Genomic DNA, 25,649 nt, shown 5'->3' with positions numbered 1-25,649 from the left:
AAGTGTTAAGTTGATCCACCATACACTGCACAGAAGGATTGTTAAACACTGCCCTGGGTGAGGACAGGCACGTGCCTGGCAGGTCCCACCACTGCCAGCTCCCTTGATGGCAAGGCAGTGACAGAAATCAATCCAACAGGCAGCAAGACAAATAAGTCATCTGTATCACAGCTAAAATATGGTGTTGATCAATAACAGAAAATGAACTCGCACTCCTTTGCCAAGAAAATAGATTATTTAATCAGAGTACAGACAGATAGAGATGTTACATAATCAAAAAAATAGCTCGTGCTGCTATATTTAGTGGCCACTCTCTTTTAGAGAGGAGGGCAAAAGTACAGCCATTATCAGCTACCAGCCCTCTGCTGAAATGGTTTTCTGATGAGTTAAGCTGGTCAGACATGCTTAACACCATGATATTGTATATTTAAAACTTCAACAACTATGACAGCACAAAGGCAACAAACAGGAAAAAGACAAGGGAGTCACAGCTGTCCTATGGACAGAAATCCTCAGAGTTAAAAGGATCAAGTCCCAGCCAGAGCTTATACACCAGGGGATCTCCAGCAGCCATTTCTAACTTGCACACTACCTGGAGTTTTCCATCAAAGGATGGAACATTAGTACAGCACATTTGCAGTTTATGACTGGCTGCCTTTCACAGTTATTGCTGTGATTTCTTAGCAATAACCAGTGGAATTGCAGGAATTTGCAGAACAGACAGAAAATCACTGATCAGGACCATCAGCACAGAGCTCATTTGATAGCACTGCAGCCTGCCTGGCCATGGCACAGCTGAGAGAGAGCCTTCCTCCACCCCTGAGATCACAGGGTCTTCATCAGCAGCTCAAAGGGAAGTCTGGCCACGGATATTCCCCCAGATGGGAACAACTGCACCATCAACAGGATCATCTCTCCCCCAGCTTCCCCACCCAAAAATAAACACTGGGAAAAAGAGGGACATTAATGCTGAAGCCGAGCACCTCTAGTTTTTATGGTTTCAGGTACAGAAAAATTCAAGTAAGGCACCAGAAAAACCAACAGTTAAACTAAAAGCTTCCACCCTTTTACATAAAAGTGGAAGAAAACTCCCTGTTCTGAACTGGAACATGGATAAAAAGAACATTTGGTAGAATAGCCAGTGATTAACCTTGGTAACCACCATTTATTTTATTGTTTTAGGGTTCAAACCCAACAATGAGTTACAGAAATTGGGAATTACATGAGGTTTATAGAGCTGCTTCACATGGGTGTGCAGCCACAGCAGCTCTTGTTTAAAGCAGTCCTGGAAGGTGGTGATTCTGCAGGACCAAAGCTTTGCCATGTATTTTTCCCTGGGATATCCAGTTTACACATCCAAAGGAAGCAAAAACTTCATGAACACATAAAATTCTTGGTGAGCATTTTAGAGAGATAAGAAAACAAACTGTCTAAACAGGGATCAAAGATGCTGCTTCAGTGTAAAATACATTAAAGACCCCTCAAATGTTCAGGAAAGCCAGAGAGGAAAGAAAGCACTATGCCCATTAATACTACCACTAATAAAAGATAATTATAGCTGGCTCCAAATGTTAACAATTTAATAGTTACAGGATCTAAGTACTGTAAATGACTAACGCAGGCAGCAAATGTATTTGCAGCAGAGTGCAAAACAAAGCCCTTAAAAGTAGATAGCTCTGGGAAAGGAAGGATAAACTGCTTTATAACATCAGCTCTGAGCACATGACATGAAGAAGGGCTCTGTAGTATCTTCCTTTGGTGAGTGGTGACAAGAACATGCCCTTGATTTACCAAGATGATGAAAACCCAATAATGCCCAATTTGGGAGTGCCAGATACCTGCATGATTCCAACAGCAGTGTTGGATCTTTACTGTTCTTATCGGAATGATACATGATGGGTGATTTTTTTCTATTTGTACAAGAAGTCACAGCATACTTCCAGACTTCATCCATATGAAAAGCCAAGGAAAGACTGCTGATGAATTTAAGTGACTACAAACTGGAATAAGCAACAAAACTGCTGATTATTTACTACCTAAAACTTCCAGGTTACATTCTCCTGCCAGAAATTGTGTTGAGTAATGCTTTCATTCGATTTGCTCACGATGTTCTCTGTTGATGAATGTATCTGATTTCATGTAAATGTGATTAAATAAATCAGACAGGGTAAGGCTGTATTGAGTCTCAAGAGGCTCTAATTCAAGATGTGCAATACTTGCCCCAATAAGCACAACTGAGCTAAACCTTGTGCATTATTACCTCCTTAACCTCAAAAACCCTCTGGTTGCCTCATTGCTGTTAACATGGGTGTAACAGCAATTTTGGCATAAATTGCCCATACTGATTCCAAGGTATGTGAGGACTGAAGAGGAGGGGATGGGAAATGAAAAGGAGAAATAAAGAAGGTGGGAAAATTCCTTCAAAACATCCTGACTTCCTTGGAGCTCCCAGCTCCTGGCACACAGAGGGAGCAGGTAACATGGAGTGAGTGCTGGGGCTGACATTTGCAGGTAGCAGAAATCCAAGGGAACAGCTCTGAAACCAAGGCTGTTGATCATCAGTTGTCTACACGTGATGCTACAAGTCTGATCTTACACAGTACAAGTGTTAGACCCTCACCTGCCACGCAGAGTTCAGGTCACACCAATATCTGAGCAAGGAACATCAGCCAAAGAACACAGGGAGCCCATGCCACATATTCCTTGTAAATTAAAAAAGGCTTTTTGGAAAGGTATTAGATGCACGATTCAGAGCAGGAACTGCGTCTGCAAGTGGCAATGCTGCCTTGTTCTGTTAGTCCCCACCAAACTTCTACTCTGCCATGTGCAAAATTATCCTGCAGGTGACAAGGTTGTCACTTCCAGCACAACTATCCTACAAAACTGGGTTTCCAGGCTCTAGGGAATGAAGGATATGGGGACTTTTCCTGACTGTCATTTACTCTCAAGTTCAGACCAAAGCCCTCACTTCTCCTACAGCAGATCAGCACAGAATCACAGAATGGCTTGGGTTGGAAGAGTCCTCAAAGATCATCTCATTCCATCCCCCTGCCATGGGCAGGGACACCTTCCATCTGCTCAGGGCCTGGTCCAACCCAGCCTTGAACACTTGGGTCACTTTTTGTTCATGCCAGGTGCACCTTCTGCCAGAAGGCAGGAATTTTATCCCTTTGAGTCAGTTCCTAGACCTCTCCTAGGGTTTGGCAGAGAGGTGAAGGATCCCACAGCCTACACACATTGTGGGAACAACCCCTGGAATTGTAGCCCATGGCTGGAGCTCTTCCCACCCAAGGAACAGCTCCTGCCACCAAGGCAAGGCTGAGTTTGTATTTAACCAATGGATTAGGGCTCATCCATACCCCAAAAGGGTTTGTTTGCTCTACTGCAGACAAGTTCTGATATGAACTGGCAGACAATGCACTGGCTGAATGCTGGAACAAAGAGGCTGTTGGTGTCTCCAGCAAGTTAGGGACAACACTAAACAACTCCACTTGTAAGCAGAACATTATTTTCCCTGATATCATACACAGAAGCTGCTGTTTAATTAAAACTAAGCTGCTTAAGCCATTAAACTGGCAAATGGCTGTACCAAATGACTTGTCATTGTTAGCATTCCAGCAGCAGGAGTTGTTTGTTGTCACTCAGATGGCAACTTCCAATGCTAATTCACATTTCCCAACTGGCTCCACAGATCTAAACCAGCCCAGGACAGGGAAGTTATTAAAAGTGCTGCTGCACATTACCAAGGAGTACCTTCTTCAAAGACACCCACATCGTGTACTCTGCTGCAATTTAACTATTTCAAACTTCTGCCCTAGAAATATGAGCCATTCCAGGCACTCACTTGCATTTTAAAAAGAAGAACAATCACTTCTGTATCAACTCTGGCTTTGAGCCCCAAGTTTAAGCAAGTCCAGATACAGCCTCCTGATTTAGATCTTGCAGATCTCAGCATCAAAATCTATAATAAAAAGCATAATCTACTACAGCAGCTACTTTATTCTGATTACATGCAACTAAAAAAATAAAAATAAATTTTAAAAAAATCAACATTTTATCTCGGGTCAGTAACAAAAAAAAAAAATCATTCTGGCTTTGCAGACAACCTTCAATGCCATGGACAGTGATCATCCAGGAATCCAAGTGGAGACATTCCAAAGGACTCTGTTTGCTTATCACTTGGATTTGGGTCAAGACAGGGAGCACCAGGCAGAGGTGTCTCTGGAACACATGGCAGGACACTCTGCCTCTTCTCCTCTGCAATCTTTCCCTAACTGGGAAGGACTGTGGTGAGGAACAGAAATGGTTAAATTGAATTTGTCCATCTTTTTACTTCCTGTGAGTCATGTTCCTCAACTCTACCAGTCTGCATATAAAAATCTGCTACAACAATAAATGATATTTCCACTTTGGCTCAGTAAAAGCAGAGGACTCCCACAATAAAGCACACACAGATAAAACAATGAAAAAAGGGTAAAATGATTAAAACTGCCCATCCCAGTGCCCTGAGATGGGGCAGTCAGTGGTAACACAGAATTAATTTTATGGCAGATGCCATTTGCATCCTTTTCCTTTGGTGTGGTCTCCAGGAAAGAAGAATATTTCCATTTACCACAGAATGACCTAATGGATGTCCAAATGAATGATCAGCAAATGCATTTTATGTGCTTCTATTTATGTACCTTTATTTTCACAGCTACAATGCAAGCACCAGAGCAGCACTTCCACTTTCCTACCCAAGGGCTCAAAGACTGCCCACATTAATGAAGTCTGGCCTTACCCTGTGTGCCCTCTGCACATATGGCACAACTGAGTCATCCCCCTTGGTTTAGGTAGTGTGCTTAACACAACAAAAATAAGATGTAGAGCTAATTACCACTACAGCAATAAAAACAGGAGTGTCCTTTTCATAAGCCAGTCTCAAACCAAATTCCTATCAAAATCCAGTGTTTTTTTATAGAAATGAAATTAATAGATACCTAGAATTACTGAATGAACCAACAGGATCACTCTGCATTTAGCAACAAGCCTTGAAAACCTTAATCTTGTGAGTCAGTAATAACAGTGGAGGAAGCCAAGCCAATCTTAGGTCTATAATAATAAGACAAGCTGTTTAAAAGACCTCCTCTGAAACAAATGTGTAAATGTCTCACCAAGGCTGAGATGCTGATTTAAGATTAGACAGTGTAAATGTACTTATTTTGGTATCAGTAAAGAACAACTTGTGTTTCTCATTCACAAAGGTTTAAGGCAAATGGTTTAACAGCACTTGAGCACAAGCTCCTAAGTCTTTCTCCAAATGCCATTGACACCTCCGCCTGTCCTGTGCCCCAGCTAATTCTCTGTTTTATCCTACTTCTCTGTTCTATCCTCTGTTCTATTCTCTCATCTGTTCTATCACAATTTAAATACATAAGGCTCCTTCTTCATTATCAAAGTTCAACCTACAAATACAAATTTTCCCTTGACAAAATCCTGCTAAGGTCCCCGATGAGGCCAGTCCTGGCTGTGACACTGCAGCCAAAAAGAACCCAAAGGCTACACAGAGAGACAGGGGAGGATTTTGAGAGCAATATTCCTCCAGATAGTGCATTAGGAGTGGTGTTGTTTCAGAAGTGAAGGACTGATACAGAAAAGCTGATGATCAGCACTGCAGCATTAACTGAGGAAAAGCAAAATTATTATTGCCACAACTACAGAAGAGTAAAAAGTCCAGACATTAAACCAAGTCAGGTGAAGAGGCAGCTTTACAGCAGATGAAATTCAACACTGGCAAACATGTACTAATGCCCTGAAGAGTATTTGGGCTACTTTTCTCCACCTCCAGGCCCTCCACTTCTCACTAGGTAAATCAGGAGATGGACTAATAGAACATCCACATCTAGTTAAGATCACATTCCAAACAGAGCAAAATCCCCTTGGATGGACTACAATGATTCACTGCATGAACAGCTAAATGATCCAATCTGGAAGAGCAGGAACCTATGGCAAATTCATCTCCATGATGCATTACAGAGCTGATTTAATCTTTTTTTCCCTCTCTGGCCATCGAGCCTGGGTTGTTATCAGAGCCCAGACAGTGGGCAAGACAGGGTCCTTTTATCCACTACAGAATGACTGCAGCGTTGTTGAGCCCAGGAAAAGGGAACAGCCTCAAAAATTCCCATTTTTAAAAGAGGGAAAACATATGCAAGATAATTTTGGGAGTCAAAACCCCAGCTGTGTGGGTGCATCTGGAACCTTCATCCCATGTGTGTTAATCTACAGGGAAATGAAGTGCTACAGCCTGGGTAAGGCAGGGGTTAATTCCAACTGCTGTCGAATGCCCCAAGTCTGTGCTCTGTTCATCAGAGCATTAAATCTGAAAGCTCAAGAGAGTAGTGCAGCCGTGCTGCAAGGGCTATGTTATAAAGTTCTGCATTAAAAATTCATATCCTAGGCTTGCCACAGTACTCTGCTCTGGCTGAAAGGAGAGCTGGCGGGGAAATATTAGACACCCCACTGTCTTTCTGGCAATTGGAGACATTCCTCAACAAACAGCACCTCAGGAAGGGAATGAAAGGGCAAACAAACCGTGAAACAAATCAATGAGTTCAATTATCTCTCTCTCTCTCGGAAAGGAAACTTTTCATTTTTAAGGCTGTTTCATGAAATCTTTTAATGACGGCCCTGCACACGGGTGCTGGGCACTGTGGCTGCAGAGCTGGCTGCTTGGCAGGCCTTTTTATTTGTTTTACATGAGACACAGATTCCCAAACACAGAGGGTGAAACAGAGAGCAGGGTACAGGGATCTCTCTGCAGAACAAGAACTCTGCTTACCCTTTACATTACCACGACCACGTGGGATAAGAGGCTGTAGAAATTGTTCCCACTTTCCCTGAAGTGTCTCCAGCAAAGAGTGAATTTAGATTTATTAAGATGGTTAGTTACTCCATGGTTAAGTTATGTGCTCCTCACCACTGGTTAAGGCTGTGTGCATTTCACAGCGATTTATGGCAGCCCAACTGGTGGATGACACAGTTCACAGTGATGGAAATGGGTGGTATACATTTATGAAAGCCATATGTGCCCCTCAGGTTATCTGTCTGATGTATTCAGGCAGGTTAATAATCCCCATCCCATAAATGAGGAAATACATAGGAAATGAAACATCAGTAAATACAATTTCTTGAGGAAACCATGCAAAAAAAAAAAGTTACCTGCTCACAATCCTCCCCTGCAACTCTGCCTAGCACCAACTGTAATAGAAAGATTCCCTTTTCCCAGAGCTGAATTTTGACTCAAAGGAAGGGAAAGGAAGAAAATAGAAACCACTGGACAAAAGTTGCCATGGCACTTCAGCTGTATTTTTATATATATGTGAATATATCTGGCTGTTATTATAGCTGAAAACCCAAGTGACTTCAGCCCAGCAATCTGGGTTTTGAGGTGCTCAGCCCCATGAGGAGGGGCAGGAGGGCAGAAATTCATCCAGAGGGTGCAGTCCCCAGGGAAGCCAGGAGATTTATGCCCAGCACAAAACAAATCAACACCAGACTAGCCTAAAGCCCCTCACTAATAAAAACCTGTGTGGGGGAGGGAATAAACTCCCACTATTCAGCTGAAAGTTCATTAGTTCCATGAAGGAATGAAGACAGGCTGGAGAACTGGTGATCACCAGTAACCAAAGATCAGCTATTAAAAGGCACTGAAAATCTGCTACAAAAGGTTAATAACCCCAAGGCAGTGCTTCAGTCAAATTTAATTTTTGCTTAAAATTTCTTACAAACAGGCACTTAGAGCTTGCAAGCAAGACTTGATCAGCTGGGGTTTATTCTGGGTTTCAAGCAGCTGCATCCAAGCAAAAGAGGGGAACCAGAAGTCCTTTCCTCTGTGCACTGCCTTGATTTCCCAGTTGTGATCCTTGCTGGTTGCCTTCCAGTGCTCCAGCCCCTGAGCAATCTCCCTGTGACTCAGTTTCTCAAAGTGTTAAAACTCTGAGAGGCAAAGCACAAAATCACAGCCTCTGCTCTGTTCTGCTCCTGCAGAAACACCAGAGAAGCGTTAAGGGTTAATAATCTCAGGCTTACAGGATTTGTGTATTATGCATTTGTTTATTTAATGCTTTACATGAATGCTAATGAAGTTATTAACAGGCCTGCATGTTGTCTATTGTTTTTCTTGGGTTTAGTGTCTGCACCATCCTGCCTTATCCCTTCTGTTCCACGAGCTGGCCAACACCCAGCTCTTCCAAATCCCTGAATCAGTGTTCTATCCTGGACTCTCAGCTTCCTGATCAAAGACAGTATTTTTTTAAGACTCATTTGTTTAAACATTATCTTTTAAAAAAATCTCCTCAAGATAAAGCAATTTTATTTCCCCCACACCAGATATCTTCTGTGACACAAAACTGCAATCCCACATGGCCTGATTGTCTTTTAATTAGATCAGAGATATGTAAATGAGACAATATTTCTTAGGTCCCTTTAAGTGATGTCTCCAGGAGGATCAGAGGGGGCTGAACCAGGCAGGACACGCTCCTCTGACATCCACACCCTCACACTGACCTGCCCTATGCTCCAACTGCTCCTCAGGAAAGTCTGATTTACTGGAAGCGCCACTGTTTTATGGCCTTATTGCTGCCAAAACTGCCCCAAGTCTGCAGATCAAAACCCCTTTTCTCCTGCAACCAGAGCATGGGGCAAATGCAGGGGTGCAGGTGCTGGGGTGACTCCTGCATGTCCAGTGCTGACACCTTCCTCCCAGCCCTGCCTCTGCCACAGACATGAGGAAAAGGGCTCAAAGGGAACTCAAAGAATTATATGGGATTGGGCAGGAGAAATAATTGGGAGTTTTAGAGCAGCGATGACCTGTACAGCAGTGCAGGCACAGGACTTCATTGTGTGGCCTTTACCCTGAGAAATGGGAAGACCCCTGAGCTCCCAACATCAACAGTATGAGCTGATGACACACATCAGAAATACTTTTTGTTTTTAAAGCAACTGTGGAAGGGATAATATCCCTGCTTCTGCAGTCAGGTGGCTGATAGATGAGGCATCACAGCAACTTTTTAAGGCAGGGATGGGTTCAGTTCTACCCACATTTAGGTGTAGATTTAATGAGATGCTGAGAAACCTTGCTAATGAGGAAACAGCATAGAGATACTTCCATAAGGCAAGCTGTGCCAGATGCAGCCTCTGACAGTGATGGCTCACACCTTCCTGTTCTTGGAAAAGGCAAACAAAAAACCCAAATGAAAGCACCGGGGGAATGTGAAAGTTGTCTGTATGAAGCAATATGGGATTGGGGAGCAAGGCTGCCAGCTCTCACAGCAAACACCTGGCTCTCCAAAGGGACAGAGGATCCAGGCAGAAGAAAGAGGCTGTTTGCCAGGACACAGAGTTTTAGTGCCTGGGATCTCACTGAGTTTCCTCAAGTTCCCTTCTCGTTCAGGACGTTCTCGTCTCTCTCAATAAATGAGGGAGCACACTGCACTTTCCTGACTCATTGCCTGCGTGGGAGTGGGAAAAGCAGCTGGAATCCATCCCTGGAGCACAAGGAGAGTTTCCAGCACACACCAGGGCAGGAAATCACCCATTAAACACATGGCCAGGTAGAGACCAGCACTGCAGCACCTGTCAGTTTAACTCAGCAGCTCCTGCAGAGCTCTGCTTTGGGGTGGGAATGGGTAACCCCACAGGGCAGGGCCCCATTGGAAACAGCTGAACCATTTGTTTTTGATGATCCCAGGGTTTCTCTGCTCCCCCTGCCATCCCAGCCCTGCAGGAGCTGGAGCAGGCACAGCCACGTGCCCTCCTGCTGTCACAGACAAGGCCCCTCCAGGAAGCAGTTCTGCACCAAAATAACTCTGTTGATTTGCTACTTTGCATTGAAAAAAAATTAAAAAAAGAGACTGTTGTAATTTGCAGACACACATGAAAGAGCTGTGTGCAATCCAGGCTCAGCTGACTGGCAGCTGCATGCCCAAGGACCCTGTCCCTGCTGGGGGCAGATGTGCCTCTGGCAGGAGGTTTTCCTTCCCTCTGACTCTCTCCTCTTCTTCCTCACACAGCCCTCCCAGGCACCTTCAAAGTTCAGCTACAGGTAAAAGGAGGCGGTGAGATGGCTCAAAAAGCTGCAATGTCCTTTGGCTGGCCTCACAGGAAAGCCAATCCCTGCTGGAGGTTGGGATTGCAGAGCACACTCGTGGTCCCTCTGTTCCTGGACCCAGCAGCTGCACCAGCCTGGAGAGCAAGTGGGGACAGACAGGACAGGGACACAGGGACACTCCTGCCCCTTGTCACTTCACACAGATCCTCTCCACGCAGCTCCATTCCCATGGAGAAGCCCTGGCTGCACCCATGGCTGGGATGACCCCCAGCCTGGCTGGCACAGGAGCCAAAGTGCTTTGCATTTATTTAAAGATTTCCATCTAAGGATCTCATGTCAACCCAAGGTTACAGATAACAGGGTGATGACTAGAATATGCTGGAATACCCTAAGGCTATGTTTTTCTACTTTAGGTTGTTAAATAACACCAGCTTTTAGGCTATGGTAGAAAAAGGAACTGAACAGTCTCACTGGAGGTTAAAACACAAACAAAATAAAAGCCCTGAGAGGACCTAGGGCACTTTGGTGCTGTCAGACAGTTACATTAACTAATTTGCAAGCATTACAAGTCTAACAAAAGAGGCAAGAGAGCCCAGCTACAGCACGAACTCCTACTGACTCCAATGGCTCCATTTATATGGAGTTCTCAGAAATGCAGCCTTAGAAATGAAAAATGAAAATAAATAACCCTTTTGTCAGTTTGTGGTCTATCATTTGCATGTCTGCATATTTCTAGACTCCAGCCAAGGCTTGACTGTTGCCTTTGGGCATTAACCACACTCCTTGTGCCTCAGTTTCCCTATCAAAAGTAAAGGTTAATGCCAAGTGCTTTAGGAACACTGAATTCTTGTCCCATACAACTTTGCAGCTTTTCTGGTGTGACGGCAGGCTGAACCAAAAATGTGACAAAAAAGGTCTGGTTTGCACATGGGCCCTCAAACCCTCTTTCACACCAAAGCTTTTGGTCAAAATAAGAAGCAGATCTCCAAAGTGTTTCCATTCATCTTCACTTGTAGATTTTTAAGGAAAATATTAATGTTATAATGGTGACTTTCAGCCTAGTGATTTTGCATAAGGCACAGTTAAAACTTTGAACCTCATATGTTAAATGCAGACAGAGCTTACTGTAAGATTCAAACCATTCAATTTTTCTTTTCTTTTTTTTTTTAATTTAAAAAACCAGTTCCCTGTAACATCTTCCCTGGTTTTTCATCCCCTCCTTGCCACCAATCTGGGGTTTCACTGGTGGCAGCAGGATTAGGAAACTGAGGGAAAAACTCTGAAAAGAGACATGGCTTATGAAGTTCTCCATCTCCTGTTTTTAGGGGAATCACTTTAAATACAGCAATAATTCCAAAGCTGAGCATTAGAAGTTAATGACTCATCAAAGGAACAGGAAATAGGAAACTTTAAGACCTTAAAGGCACAGCAAATAAAAGCTATTTCATGTCATGTCCAACACCACCACCCTAGCTACAGTACTTCAGGCTCAATGGGGGAAAGCAGCATTAAGAACATTTATCACAGTAATTATGTGATGCTGGAGGGAGCACAACTTTATTTTTTATTCAGTTTGACCCAGAGCACCATCAAAATGGAAGACTACAAACATCTGAGAAGTGATATATTGGCACCAGCCAGCACTTAAACAAGAAAGATTTGTTTAAAAAAAAGTAAATAATTCAATTCTCACTGTATATTGGGAATTATTCTCCTGAAGTCCAAGTTAACTGCGATTTGCCCCAATCTAATAGAAGATTTCACATGAATACTTCAACTCCACCATGTAACTCCAGGCAGAAATAACTCTTCAGGAATTCTCTAAAACTTCTGGTCCCCTGTCTCCTAATCCTGCACTCCTTCCATGCTGAACAGCACATCTGCAGAACTTTATTCTACACTGCTGCCTGAAGGACAGGTCTGTTTGATAATGTGCAAGAAAAGCACAGTTTACCCCAAAGAGCCAAAAACCACAGGCATCTCCTCCTGTTCCCATTGTCCTCCTGTGTCATCCTTAGCTGTGTTGCCAAAATAAACAATAATCAGTCTGATCTATGGAAGGACAACAATTCTCTGCCCATATACTGCAGGCAAAATGTTTTTCTACAAGTTATTGAAAGTAGCTGTGTTTGGATGACTGCTTCAGTAAATATGAAAAGCTCCCTCTCCACTGCATTCCTGTGCTACTTTTAGAAGGACAAAAAGTCTGAATCTTACAGAAAATCCACTGGTAGTGACTGACAACCTTAACCTAAACATTTTCTGGTTTGTGTTGTTTATGAAGGTTTTTTTATTGCAGAACTGGGGGGCGTGAGGGGGGAGTGGGCAGTACCAGAAATCCTCACAAGACTACTTAAAGCTGGCTGGTGAAAATGGAGCATTTCAGTGAAATTCGATATTTTCTTTCATCAAAGGCAGGGAGCCTCAACCCACATGTTAACAGTAATGTAACAAGCCTACTGTATGTGCTGCAACCCAAGGTCCTTTTCCAATTAGAATTCATTTAGGTTGGGGGAGAGCAGGGGTCGGAGCAAAGAGGTGGCTCTGGAATTGATCTAAAACTGGAATCCAACCATTCCAGCTGGGAATCCCAAGCACTTGCTTGGATTCTGCAGCAAAGCAGAAGTGAAAGAGCACTGTTAGAGAGAACAGTTTGTCCCTGGAAAACTGAGGAAATGTATACAGAATGGTTTTTTTTCTACAAAGAAAGAAAGTAAAAGGAAAGTCTGTTGCAGTAGGAAAAAAACCAAACAACCCCAATATTCTTTAATTTTGCTGAAACTCAAGTCAGAGTTTGCTTTTCAGTTCCAGGTCTGATAGAATCTCCAGATCAAACTCATTAGTGCTGGTTAAAGCCAGTTTTGCTGATAGAAATGTGTGGGACAGCAAACAAAATCAGTGTCAGGCCTCGAGAGAGAGGATGTGCCTCTTTAATTGAAAAAGGCAGAGTAATCATTCATTTATTTAACCCAGAGATGATTATAATCTGAAAACCTTGAAATCCTCTTACACAACAACTGTTTTGGCAAGCCCCTCTGTGTTCCAACAAATATTAAACTGTGCTTGCCATTTGTCTAAGGAATCTTGTATTAATAAACATGAAGAAGAACACTTTTACCTCCCACACTCAATGACAGAAGAAAACAAAGACCAGCTGTATTCATCAATGGATCCTTGTTCTGCACATAAAGGCTAATTACATTTTACTTCAAGCCTACACATGGAAAACTTTGCTCCTGCCATCTTGTCAAAGGCAGCTTCTGATATTCCAGCTGACAGACTGCAATGACTGCACATAATAAACTTCTTTTTGTCATTAACACCTTCAGTGCCCGGCCCGGGGCTGTGCTGGGGCTCAGGGAAGGGGCAGGGGCAGCCCACACCCACCTGCTGGGAATTCTGTACGTGGGGATGACAGAATTGCACTGGAAATTTTCATTCCAGCCACTGATCTCATCTGAAGGTGCCTGCCTGTGCCTCTGTCCCTCCCTTTGCACGTAGAGTACTTTGAATGGGACATTGTGAATAGATAAAACAAACAAGTTGACATAATGATTCCCCACTTTTCAGATCACCACAACTGGGCTCCAGGATAAAATCCAGACTCCTTAATGCTGATAATGAAGACTTCTCACTCTGTATTTCTTCTGCTTCTTGGGCGTTTTTTGCCTCGTTTGAAAGTTTCAAAGTTTCAAGTAGTTGAAAGACAGCTTTATTCTGAGACTGAAAATCTTAAAAGTACTGTTAGCTTTTAAATATTGACAATTATCTGTTTTTTTTCCTGAAGGCACTCCAATTCATCTGCATCAAATAAGCGTCTGTAAAACTAACAATTCTGGCCTAAGATAAAAATCACATGTTTTTAAAACATAAAATTAAAATTGGCAATACAAGTAGCTTTTCAGACTTAGATCAAAAGAGGGCTTCTTTTAAGAAAAGAATCAAACTGTCTTTCACCCTTTTTATTGGTGTTTTTTCAGCCTTTCTCCCAGTTTTTACAATTAAAATAGATGACTCAATTTCACTGTCTACATTCAGTTCCCTTTTCATGTTCTTCTAGATTTCCATATTGCAAAATTTGGACTACAAACACTACAGACAACTGTTGTTATGCAAGAACTATTCCTGCCATAAATATCCAAAACAATGATAAAATATTTCTGCTGTTATTAGGACCTACAAGTTTGTTTTCACAGTACATTAGTCTGGGACATAAAGCACAAGCTTAATGTCTGCTTCAGGATTCAGCTCCATGACCATTATATTCCAGACCCAGTCTCCATAATCATTCTGCTACAGAACACAATAAACATCTTGTTACTGCAGATGCTACTAATTTTATGTAATTCTATATAAATTAGGTAAGAGTCACTCTCAAGATCATATAAAACCCAAATATTTCTGTGTGAATCTCCCCAAAAGGTTGAGATTAGAAATGCAAACAAATATTTTAGAGAACAGATTTTGCTCAGTGTAAGATAAATTACAGCACTTAGGGAAATAGTATTAAAAAATGAAGCACTCTGCAAATAAACACATTAAAAAGGGTGAGAGGTTATTAGGTTCAGTGCCTACAATCACTGATCTCTGCAGTCCCAGAAGTGACTGCAACATGAAATAACAACAACAATATCAGTTATGAGCAGGAAAAAACAAAGTCAATCTGCAGGAATTTAAGGCTCCATCTGAACCAGCTTTTGTTTACATCCCTCAGAGAGGGATGAATCAATGAAGGAACAAAAATACTTTTGATCCCTTTGCATGGAACTCATCCTACATGGAGCTGAAAGGAAACTGGACTTCCAGAGCCAGACCAAAATTCACCTGAAAGATTATCCTGAAGGACACAAAACGTGTTTAAACTCCAAGTGCTGATTCTTAAAACTACCATGGGCTGAATTTTGGGAACTCTAGCTGGGCTCCCCACATCCTCAGTGGGGAATCAGATCCTCAACAGCCACAGAACACCACAGGGTAAGAAATTTAAAACTGGTGCCAGTTTGACTGGTTTTTAACCCTGGGCAGTGGGCACAGAGAGGTGACTTTGAGTCCCAGCCCTTCCCCTGAGTGTCCCAACCATCTGAAATGGCTGCTTCATTCCCATCCCATTTCCAGACACTGAAATGACTCTTTGTGCTTAATCCCACTGATCATGAGAATTCCTTCTCATTATTAACTTTCCTAAAATATGAAGAGTTCAAAAGAAACCAGCAGCAGTCTGTCTCTTTTGTTGTTCCCTGCCCTGATGGTTAATAAAACCACAGGATAATTGGAAACAGTAGCTATTAACAAGACAAGAATATATATTTTTAAGACTACCTTCATGTTCTACTTGAAAACAAGGAAAATCTGCCCAAAATGCTGCTCTCTGTAATTAGGGTTGAACCTGGCAGAACAAGGACTATTACCCCAAAAGCAGAAAGAACCAGGGTGCCTAAGAATCAAACAGAAATCCTTTACTAAATGAAGCTTTGTTTTCACCAAGATGGGAAGATCACAATGAATACCTTATTTCTGAAGCTGCTCTATTTCTAAATAAAATACAAGAGCCATACAGAGTAAGAGATACACAGATAAAGCACCTGAGAATGAAACCAGGAACGCAGCAGTGTGTGTGCCAGAAGTGTCTTGTTGGGGAGAAGAAAATATAAAAACTAATAATCTCTCCATAGGAGGCCAAATTATGACCATGTTTTCCAAAAACTTGGATGTCTGAGCCTCCCTCATCTCATCTCTCTCCAACAGACAGATGCAAAACAAAAAAATCAGTGATACCCTGAAGGAAGACACAGAAAGAAAACAGAGAAATCTTACTTTGCAGTAGTTTCTTCATCGTATTTTGTTTTCAGATCAAATAGTTCTGTCCTGGTTTTTTCCAAGGCTAAAAGGCATAAACATGAAGCATTACAGTACTGAAATAGCAGTATTCAGTCATAAATAAGGCTGTACATCTCCTGATGAAAAAAAAATAAAGCTATACATCTCCTTGGCTTTATCCTTCTACCTAGGCAAACCATTATGGCTTAGATAAAACCAAAGGGTTTTGACTTTTTTCACAATTTCTTACAGTATTTCTGTTACATTGCAAAAATTTCCAGTTTCTGCTTAACCAAGGTAGACATTATTAGTTTCTTATTAAGCTGGTTAAATTGCTTATTCCTTTGAAATATTTATTGCAGTAGTTCAAGGAATAAAATTTCTTCTGTTCTCATAGTAAACAAAGCCAAATGTGTCCAGACCTGGAATTTTGAAGTGTACAGAGATGAAAATTAATAGCAAGTCATAGCAACAGGCAAGAAATGGGCTTCACACAGCTCAGTACAGATATTTATCAGAGTTTGGACATGTGTGGAAGCAGAATACACATGAAGGGTAACTTCCATGGCCTGCTGTAATTCCATGGTGCTCTGTGTGTGCTCCATGGCCTTGTCCCTGTTATTTGCCAATGACCGCCGCAACAGGAGTGTTTGCTGTGATTCACAAAGCACATCTGAGCTCTGCTGGACCTCCCTGCACGCCAAGAGCTGCTTCACACCCAGTCCTGACACACCCCCAAGGATCCCTGTCCTCTCACCTCACCCTCATCACCCCGAAAAGGTCACTAAAGCCATGCCAAACCTGTTTGCAGAGCTTGAACTTTGTGTTCGGCTTCCTCCAGCTTCGAGGCTGTCGACATCTGGGTCTCCTGCAATTTTCTGTCAAGAGGAAAGGAGAGGTGAGAGCAGAGCAAACAACTCATCTGTGCCTTGCAGATTTGGGGGATGGAGCCATTAAATGTCTCAACTGGAATGAGACAACTGCCAACACCACACAGGCTCTGAGGTGCTTCCGTGGGACCCATAAATGCTGTCACATTGTGAGATGCTGCTCCTACTTTGTGGTCCCACTTATTAAAATTTTAACAGTGTAGCCACCTCATAACATAAGCTGTGAATGTTATAAAGAGTTGACTGCTATATAAATGACAACTTCAGTGGAAGGTTTTCTTGAGCATAATTTGTTTTGGAAATGTCACACACATTGAGAAAATTGTCACCAAGCACCCTCTGTTGTACAAAGTTAGTACAAGAAGAATGATACATTTCCATTTTAGTGTCATAATGAAGGAATTTGTTGCCATAACTGATAGAGTGAATAGATGCAGCAGCTGTTTCATCAGAGCTGTAATGGGTGCCAAATGCAGCAATATTATTAGCTACTCTTTAAGAAAACACACATATTTCAAAACAAACCTCACAGTGATATTTTCTATAGAACAGGAGCAAAACTTTAATATGCTCACATTTCTTACGTCCACAGGCAACGTTTTCTTGTTTGTGTCAGTTAAACTCATTTTTACATCATCTGGCCAGGCAGCCACTGCACTCCTTGCTAAGGGCCAGGCTGCAGGAGTTATAAAACTCATCTTTGAAAGGAGCTGCTCCAACATCTCCCAGGAGCCGTGCTTTTTACAACACTGCTTTTAGGATATTCTGCAGATCTCAGAATTGTGAAATGGCTTATGAAACTACCAGCATCCTGCCTGCACTCCATAGGGTGCACAAATTCCTCCTCCAACACTGCTGACCAGGTTAATAACTATTTATAGCAAGAATCATGTGTCAGTTCCCTTCATACTGAACCATATACTTTGAGACCTCAAAACCTCTCTTACATACATTTTATTTGCCTTCCATGACCTGCCATTTTGTTTTATTTTTAAGTACTTTGAAATTGCAGTTTGCTTACAAGCTGCTTATCAAATAGCAGCCACAGGTATTGATGAATCAAAAAAGAAGCTTTGCATTCACTGGTAGATTCTCCTCATTCAGCCCTGAATTTAAACAACCAACCCTCCAAGTAAAAAGCTCACGTGAACTGAAGGTTTTCCACGCTGTGTTGAACACATTATAGCTTCAGTGTTATTGCTCCATGGGAGAAATAAATTCTCCAGGCAGGGAATGCAGCCTGAAAGAACTCCCTCTTTAGCCCCTTGGTTTTCTCCTGTCTGATTTATTTGCCCACCAACCTAAAGATTCAAATGCTCCCTGCTCATTTACAAAAGATCAGAAATGCATCCAAAATGTGGGTTTTTTTTTTTAATTTGATAGAAAATAATGAAATCCCTTCTTAATTTTGGCACATAGGAAGATGCTAACCTTCCCAGGATAATTCAGGAAGACATGCCTGGTCTCAGGCATTGCCAGGGGAGCAGGGGTGGTGCATCCTGGCCCTGGCTGTGGGTGCAGTGGCTCATCTGCCCCAGCCCAGGACTGCAGAGCCTGTGACACACAGGAATTGCCCTGGTTAATGGAGACAGATGGGTGTCCCAGAGCCAGAGAGGAATAAATGCAGGTGTGCACCCTCCTGAATGTGACACCCACCACCACATCACAATCTGTCCCAGTTTCACTTCCACACTCTCCTGACTTGTTTTCCTGGGCAAAGCTGAGGATCAAATGATCCTGAGTCAAACGCATAAATCCCAGAATCACTCAATGGATCAGCTGTCTCCAGCCACCAGTCCTGGCTGGGAAGATTAAACAGAAAAATACCTCTCTGCTCCTCCCCAACACCCAGACACACACACACACTCACCTCTCCTTCTCTGCAAAATCATTTTGTAACTTTTGTTCCTTTTCAAGGGCTATGTTCTCTGCTTGGTTCTTCAGGGTCTGTTCATATTCTCGGATTTTCTCCTTAAGTGCTTTTATTGTAACCTCTGCAGGAAAACAATGGGGGAAGAATGAGTTTACACAGCTCCACGTGGTTCCACAACACAAGGCTTCCTTTACCCTGTAGGCTCAGTGTGTTTTAAACTTTAGCTCTTCAACTCTGACACAAAATCAATGGATATGAGTCCCTTTGGAGACCTTTTACTCCCTAAATGTTAAATTGAACTTTAAGTGTTTAGGTTGAGAAGGATCAATGGAGTTTGCTGGAAAGCAGAGTGAAGAAGGTTCCTCTAACATGAATTTTTTTTAAAAAAAGAAGGGAAAAAAAATCAATTGTAAAATATAATATCACCTTATTGACTAGCCTAAAATTAGCTGAGTGCTGAGAGAAGATTAATAAAGTCCCAGTGCAGGTTTAAGTATGCATTTACACACAGGACACTTCATTCACCTGACTGTGCTCATGCACTAAGAGGCAGTTCCACCACGGTTCATGCACAGATGCAATCTCACACTAACTGAACACATCTCTGGGATACAGCTCTGTTAGGATCCAACTGCTGCATTCACAGCAGGCACTGGAGCTCTGCATGTCCCAGTTGCTGTCGCTGCCTCGTCCTCCACCCCTGGGTTTACACACAAACATTGACAATTTTAACTTTCTGAGACACTTGAAAGTTAAACCACAGAATTTGCAGAACCCTTCCTTAGGATAAAGGAGCTCTCCTGTATTTCCCCATGCCCAGCAGTGGATGGGAGCAGATGCAGAAACCTGCAGAGCTACAGCTCAGCATCTCCTTACGTGCCCTGATCTGTTCCTACGTGAAAGCCCTGTGATCCCACCCACAGGAAAGGACTGAATCCTTATAGGGCTCACAAGAGCAAAAGCAGCACATCCACTAGAGTATGCTTTGTAACAATAATGGAATTTGGAAAAAGACTTGGACTGCCAGAAGACTCACAGCAGCAACACAGTTCAGAGTATTCACACCAGGATGCAGGGGGGGTTAAAGACATCAGCTTATTAACAGAGACCATTAATAATGCTTGAGGAAAAAATAAAAACTTTTGGATGTGAAAAGTTTCATATTTTGCAGAAACATCTTAGGAAGACAAACCCTGATATGAAAAATAAGCCCTATGGGCTTGGGAGAAAAAAACCTCAATAATATCACACAAACCCACACATAATCTTTTCAAAATCCTGATGTAGAGAGTTGAGCAGGGAGCTGTGAAGCAGACAGGAGGTAGCTGGTGACATGATCTGCTGTCTGGGCACTACCAAAGGCAGCTTGAGCCACTGTGACCACAAAAAAGGGGGAAAGAGTGGTAAAAATGCTTGCCAGCAAAGCAGCTGCCTCTGCCTGAAGGAGCAGGGTTTTGCTGGCTGTGCAGAAATCAGCTGAGGCTCATTACTGAGTAACAAGCCGTGAAAAGGACACGTCACCTCTTTTTTTTTCTTCAGCAAAGGGAAATTCTTCCCTGAGATCTGGGAAGTCATACAAATCCTGATCTCTTCCTGAATAAGCAAAGGATGCTCCTTTGCACTGACAGTAGGATGCTGCTCCTGTGGGCAAAAGGGGCTGCACTCCCTCCTGGGACACCTCTGCTCCAGGTTGTTTGTATTTTATACAAACACCGTTATATTTTTCAGATACAAATCTACAAAAATATTCTGGTATATGGAGAAGAAGAGAGCAAAATAATCTCACAGAAATGCACCTTGACTAAGTTTCAATGTCTGATTTTAAAAGAAAACAAAACAACGAAAACTAACACAAGAAGTGCACGAACATGGGGGAAACATAACTTTTGTAATAAAATCTGATTTTACCTTTAAGCACCTAACAATAGATGTGCTGGACAAGTACAGCTGAATCCTCTACATTGCTTGAAGCACTAAGTACCTTCTTCAGTGCTCAGGTCAGCTACAGCTTGTCAGGCACTGCCATTTATACCAGTTTTGGAAGAAGTTCTTACAGGCACCGTAGAGCTCATACCAACCCTCCAAACAAAGAGATTAACTGATCAAAGCACCCTCAGCTAACAACAGCCTTTTCCCTGGATAGCTTATTAATCCCTGTTTGAAACTGAGAGTAAAACCACTGCACTGGAGTGAAAAACAACACGAAGGCTACAGTGGGGAAATGGAAAGGAAGTTCCAGCACACCAGGGAAAATCTAAAATGTCAGTTATGAGCGGTTGTAGCAAAAAACTCTACAAGTCAAGAGCTTTTCCACTTTGTGGGATGAACCCCTATGTCATGCTTGGATGTACTGGATGGACAGCCTCAGGAAAACTCTGCACAGTGAACTGCAATGATTGTACACTTCCAGCAAAAAATACAGCTTTGCTTAGAGCATTACAGTTCCAACATGACATCTCCTGCCCAAATCCTGGCATGCTGATACCTGTCCTCTCCAGGGGTCACACCCTCTACATTAAAAAAAATAAATATTTCAAAAAATATAACTGCATAGATGTTCCCTCAGCAAAAAATGACATTTAACAAAATGAACTTAGTTGCTAACACAGCCTTCAAACGTTACTTGGGTGCAACAGTTCCATAATATAAAAATTCCATTAAAATATCCATTTTTCCAAATGGCAAGACAATTTACCTTACTACCATCCAGAACTGGACATTAAAGATGGAAATCTTCATGGATGGGCAATAAAGTGTACGGCTAAGAATTTTTTTTTCCTGGTGCAGGAAACTGAATCACAAGAAAACTTAAGCAGTCTTAAAGCCAACAGGCTTTAAATCTCATTGAGATTTTCATGTATTTTCATGTACTTTAGACTCATTAAAACTTAAATAATTTAACAGTAATAGCTTGTATTTACATTGCTCTGTGGATGGTCTCCAGAGTAAAAATAAAGTGCATATGCTGAATGTACTCCAGTAGTACATTTAGATAAGTAAAAACAGTACAGAAAAAGTTCCATTTTGTACAGGTTCATATGTGGATATAAAATGCTGATTTTTCGTGTTTGTCTGTGCAAGCTGCACATCCTGCAAGCACCAACACCCACATTCAGCCTGATGTCAGTACCAGCACTGCCTCTCACAAAATGTCACAAATAACGTCAGTCAGGTGTAATTTTCAGTGCTGAAGGCTACAACCAAATATGCAGAATAACAACTCCATCCTCTGATTTGCTGCTACAGTAAATGGAACTTTCAAGAAATCCAAAGAATCTGCCCAAAGCCCATCTCCACACACAAATCCAGAAGTGGTCCTAATAGACTACTGCACTTTCTCTACTGAATTTCAATACTACTGTCACCTCTACCTTTGAGAAATAAAACCAAATTCAATCCCTGTCTTCAAATTTCAGTGTGCATTAAGAGCTGATAATGTGGTTGCAACCTACCCTGATTTTTCACCTCGGCGAATTCTTTGTTGTATTCCTCCAGAGTTTCCCTAAGTTTCTGGTTTTCTGTTTCAATATCGTGCATGCGTTGAACCTTCAGCTGAAGCTGCTGTCCCAAATCCAAGGCTGGGACCGGATCTGAAAAAGAAACAGTAAAATAAAATCAAAAAAAAAGAAAAGAAACAGTAAAATAAAATAAAATAAATGAAATTAAAAAAATAAAAAGGAACACTTCTGTGACCCAAGCAGTTCAGAGCACAAATGCCCTTTTTTCTCCGTTTTGGTGCCAGCAGGGCCCTTCTTTGAATTATTAGACCTGCACATTCCTCACATTGTATATCCTACAAACTTAAAAAAAAATTATTTAATTCTATCTATGTTCCCTTTAAATACAGAGTCAGGCTGAGAGGGCTGGGGGTGTTCAGCCAGGAGAAGAAAAAGCTCTGGGGAGACCTTGAAACCCCTTCCAGTGCCTCAAAGGGGCTCCAAGAGAGCTGGAGAGGGACTTGGGACAAGGACCTGGAGTGACAGGACAAGGGGAATGGCTTCCCACTGCCAGAGGGCAGGGATGGATGGGAGATTGGGAAAAAATTCGTGGCTGTGAGGGTGCTGAGGTCCCAGCACAACTTGTCCCGGCTGTAGCTGCCCCCAGATCCCTGGAAGTGTCCAAAGCCAGGCTGGACAGGGCTTGGAGCAGCCTGGGATAATGGAAGGTGCCCCTGGCTATAGCAGGGGATGGAACGGGATGAGCTTTAAGGTCTCTTCCAACCCAAACCATTCTGTAAGTCCGTGAAATTTTGACACAGCTTCTCCATCCTGGCAATAATCTGTCAGTTACTGTTCCTCACTCTGCTTGTGCAGGAGTGAATTTCTGAAGCAAACTGTGCCTCCTGCACAGCAGAGCTCAAACAAGTTCTGTGACCATAGAGATTTGAGTGGTATTTTTTCTAATTGACAGATCAATAACAATCAGAAATGTTGTGTGGATGTAATCAATTCCACGAACCTTGGGTTTGGATCTCTCTTTCTCTTGCACTATTAATCAAATGTCCTCTCAGTATTAATTCTCTGATATTCATCCCCTTCTGGTAAAGAGAGTTCTCAGCACACACCTGACATGTACATGTGTGATTTATTCTGGGATTTCTTCCCAGTCAGGATAGGAAAACTCTGGAGTGTGATGGACTTATAAAAGATTATTGAATATATTTCTGCTATGGGCGCCAGCATCTCTTGTGAAATGGCTGCAAAGATTTAGTCTCCTGTTGAGGAATGCTAAACACCAAACTCAGTGGATCAACAACAGTATATATTAGGGAGTTCACTTAATTTTCAACCACCACAGTCATTAATTTTTCAGACCACCCTCAGTTCCAGTCTCTGGAAACACATAATAAGTCTATTGTACCTCTGTTAACACATTAAGCATGAGCCTGTGTGTTTTTTCAATATGCCAGCGTTGTTGCATAGTTTATAAAAGAATAGCACTGGGTTATGTTGAACTCAGAGACATTCTAAGTAGCAGCCTGCTGCATTTTGTTACTTGGGTTCTTCAACAGCTTATGGCATTACCCTGTTCATAATACAAAATCTAGGTTGCTTGTCATCTGTTCTCTGTACATACATAGTTTATGACTACATAGCTTTTTCATTTATGCTTTTTAGGCCAAATACTTTTCGTTATTATTATCTGTATTAAAATATTTATAATAAATCAAACTTAAAATGTTATTGTGGCAGAGACAGGGGGGTACAGGTAAGGAATTAAATAGAGAGCTGAAGTGGCAGCAGTAGCACGAGCTGGAGGCTCTGCGGTATTTATGGATGGTCCTATTACGGTGTGGGCTGTCACAACATTCCCCTGCTCCCATGGAGGTCCCTGACCTTCCTCTGCAAGGACCATTTTGTCACACTCCTGCAGCTCAGCATCCCCCAAAGAGCCAGCCTGGGACATTCATCTGCTGAGCACAAAGAAAGGCCGGATTGTCTCACTCTGGCCACGTCTGAAATTGTTACAGAAACCACGGATCCTATCGGGCCTGGGATCTTAAACTTCAGCTGTGGGTATTTCTGTGAAATAGTGATGAAAGAAACTGAACTTGACAAAATTGTGGGTGCACTTTCCCCCACCCTCATTTTAACATTCTAAAAAGCCAGGACACGCACAAGAGGTATTTTGCTCCTAATACACAGGGCTTTTTATATTGAAATCAGCAAAGAATTAAAAGACAAAAATAACATGGGCATTATAAAGTGAATAATGACTAAATCTTTAGTCAAATTTGCAATCCCTGAGAAGCATTGTGTACAAAATGAAAATGCTTGCAATCTCATAATTATTCATCAGGACATGTATATTTAATTTAGCTCTATTAAAGGTTAATGTTCAAGTAGCAAAACAGCGTCAGAACAAACAAAATGTAAAAAAAGTCTCTGTGCATTAAACTTCAAACTTCACTAGAGCCTATTTGAAGGACTAATGGCCTGCAGCCACCAAATACTGCTGGAGGACATGTAAAAAAAATCCATGGGTGAAGCACCTCTTAGACTTAATTTTTATAAACTGCATTAAAGAAAACTAATCGTTGTATGACAATAAAATGACCAACCAAGACATTTCGGGCTGAGAGAAAAATCGTTTCTCATGGCAAGTTCCAACGTGCTCTTTTAGCTTGAAAAGCCTAAAAACCTGTTATTTCTGGAGTATTTATAAACACCAATTAACCTGAAACAAGTATAAACCTTAGAGTCACAATGGCTTTTTTCCTACCTGAGTGGAGCGGATTAAAAATAAATAAAAATACTCTCCTTTTCCCAACACATGCATGCATGGAAAAGCATACCTTTTTATATTAACCAGGTTTGCAAAGTATGTTTCATGTCATTTAACAGGAGGTCACTGAATTTTTAAACAAGCAATGGACCAAAACTTTCATTTCATTACACAAACAACAGGCATGCACGGCTCAAAAAAATCAACTGGCCCTGGCTTACAGAGAGAGGCAGCAAAGGAAATGCCCTTTCTGTGGTCTGTAAGAGAGAAAAATCACCTCGCTGAACACTGAAATATGGAAACCTCATCATACATTATTCCCTTGCTTTGAATTTTCTCTTGTGAAATTCCAGAATCCCTGCTGGGCACAGGATAAATAAAAAAAAAAAAAAAAAGAGAAAATTAGTAAAAGGGATCTGATCATCCAGAACTTGAAGAAGCATTTTGCAAGATCATTACTGCCTAAGAGTAGACTGAGATGTCTATTTTTACACTAAATTTAGTGCATTTTTTCCTCCTGCTTCCTATTCTGCTTGTTTTTCCTAATCCACTTGTTGCATGCTATACCCACAGAGAAGCCCCTTGCATCCTGTACTTGCAGGCAGCCCAGCACATCTGGATCCGATCCCTGACGAGGTTTCCTCCACGCCACCAGAGCAGAAACAGAAACTGCCGAATTTCCAACCCTGCAGAGCCCGTTCCTGCCTCTCCTTCCCCAGGACTGCAGAGCTCTGGGCGCATCCCTGCTCACTGC

At 42.1% G+C, this 25,649-nt stretch overlaps 1 protein-coding gene across 8 annotated transcripts in view; it reads right to left on the bottom strand.

Annotated features, from left to right (window-relative positions):
- CUX1 (cut like homeobox 1) overlaps positions 1 to 25,649 on the bottom strand; it is a 270,012-nt gene that overhangs the window by 115,289 nt on the left and 129,074 nt on the right. For all 8 annotated transcript variants that reach the window (XM_030962491.1, XM_030962485.1, XM_030962487.1 and 5 more), the window contains exons 5-8: positions 22,123 to 22,260; positions 18,668 to 18,791; positions 16,709 to 16,785; positions 15,905 to 15,971 (exon numbers count right to left, since the gene is read on the bottom strand). In XM_030962491.1, the coding sequence (XP_030818351.1) occupies positions 15,905 to 15,971; positions 16,709 to 16,785; positions 18,668 to 18,791; positions 22,123 to 22,260 (406 nt within the window). The remainder of the gene's footprint in view (positions 1 to 15,904; positions 15,972 to 16,708; positions 16,786 to 18,667; positions 18,792 to 22,122; positions 22,261 to 25,649) is intronic.

The sequence above is a fragment of the Camarhynchus parvulus genome, chromosome 19, assembly GCF_901933205.1.
Source record: "Camarhynchus parvulus chromosome 19, STF_HiC, whole genome shotgun sequence".
Classification (NCBI taxonomy): domain Eukaryota; kingdom Metazoa; phylum Chordata; class Aves; order Passeriformes; family Thraupidae; genus Camarhynchus; species Camarhynchus parvulus.
Note: the sequence above shows the minus strand (reverse complement) of the source record. Positions and strands in the feature narration are given on the sequence as shown.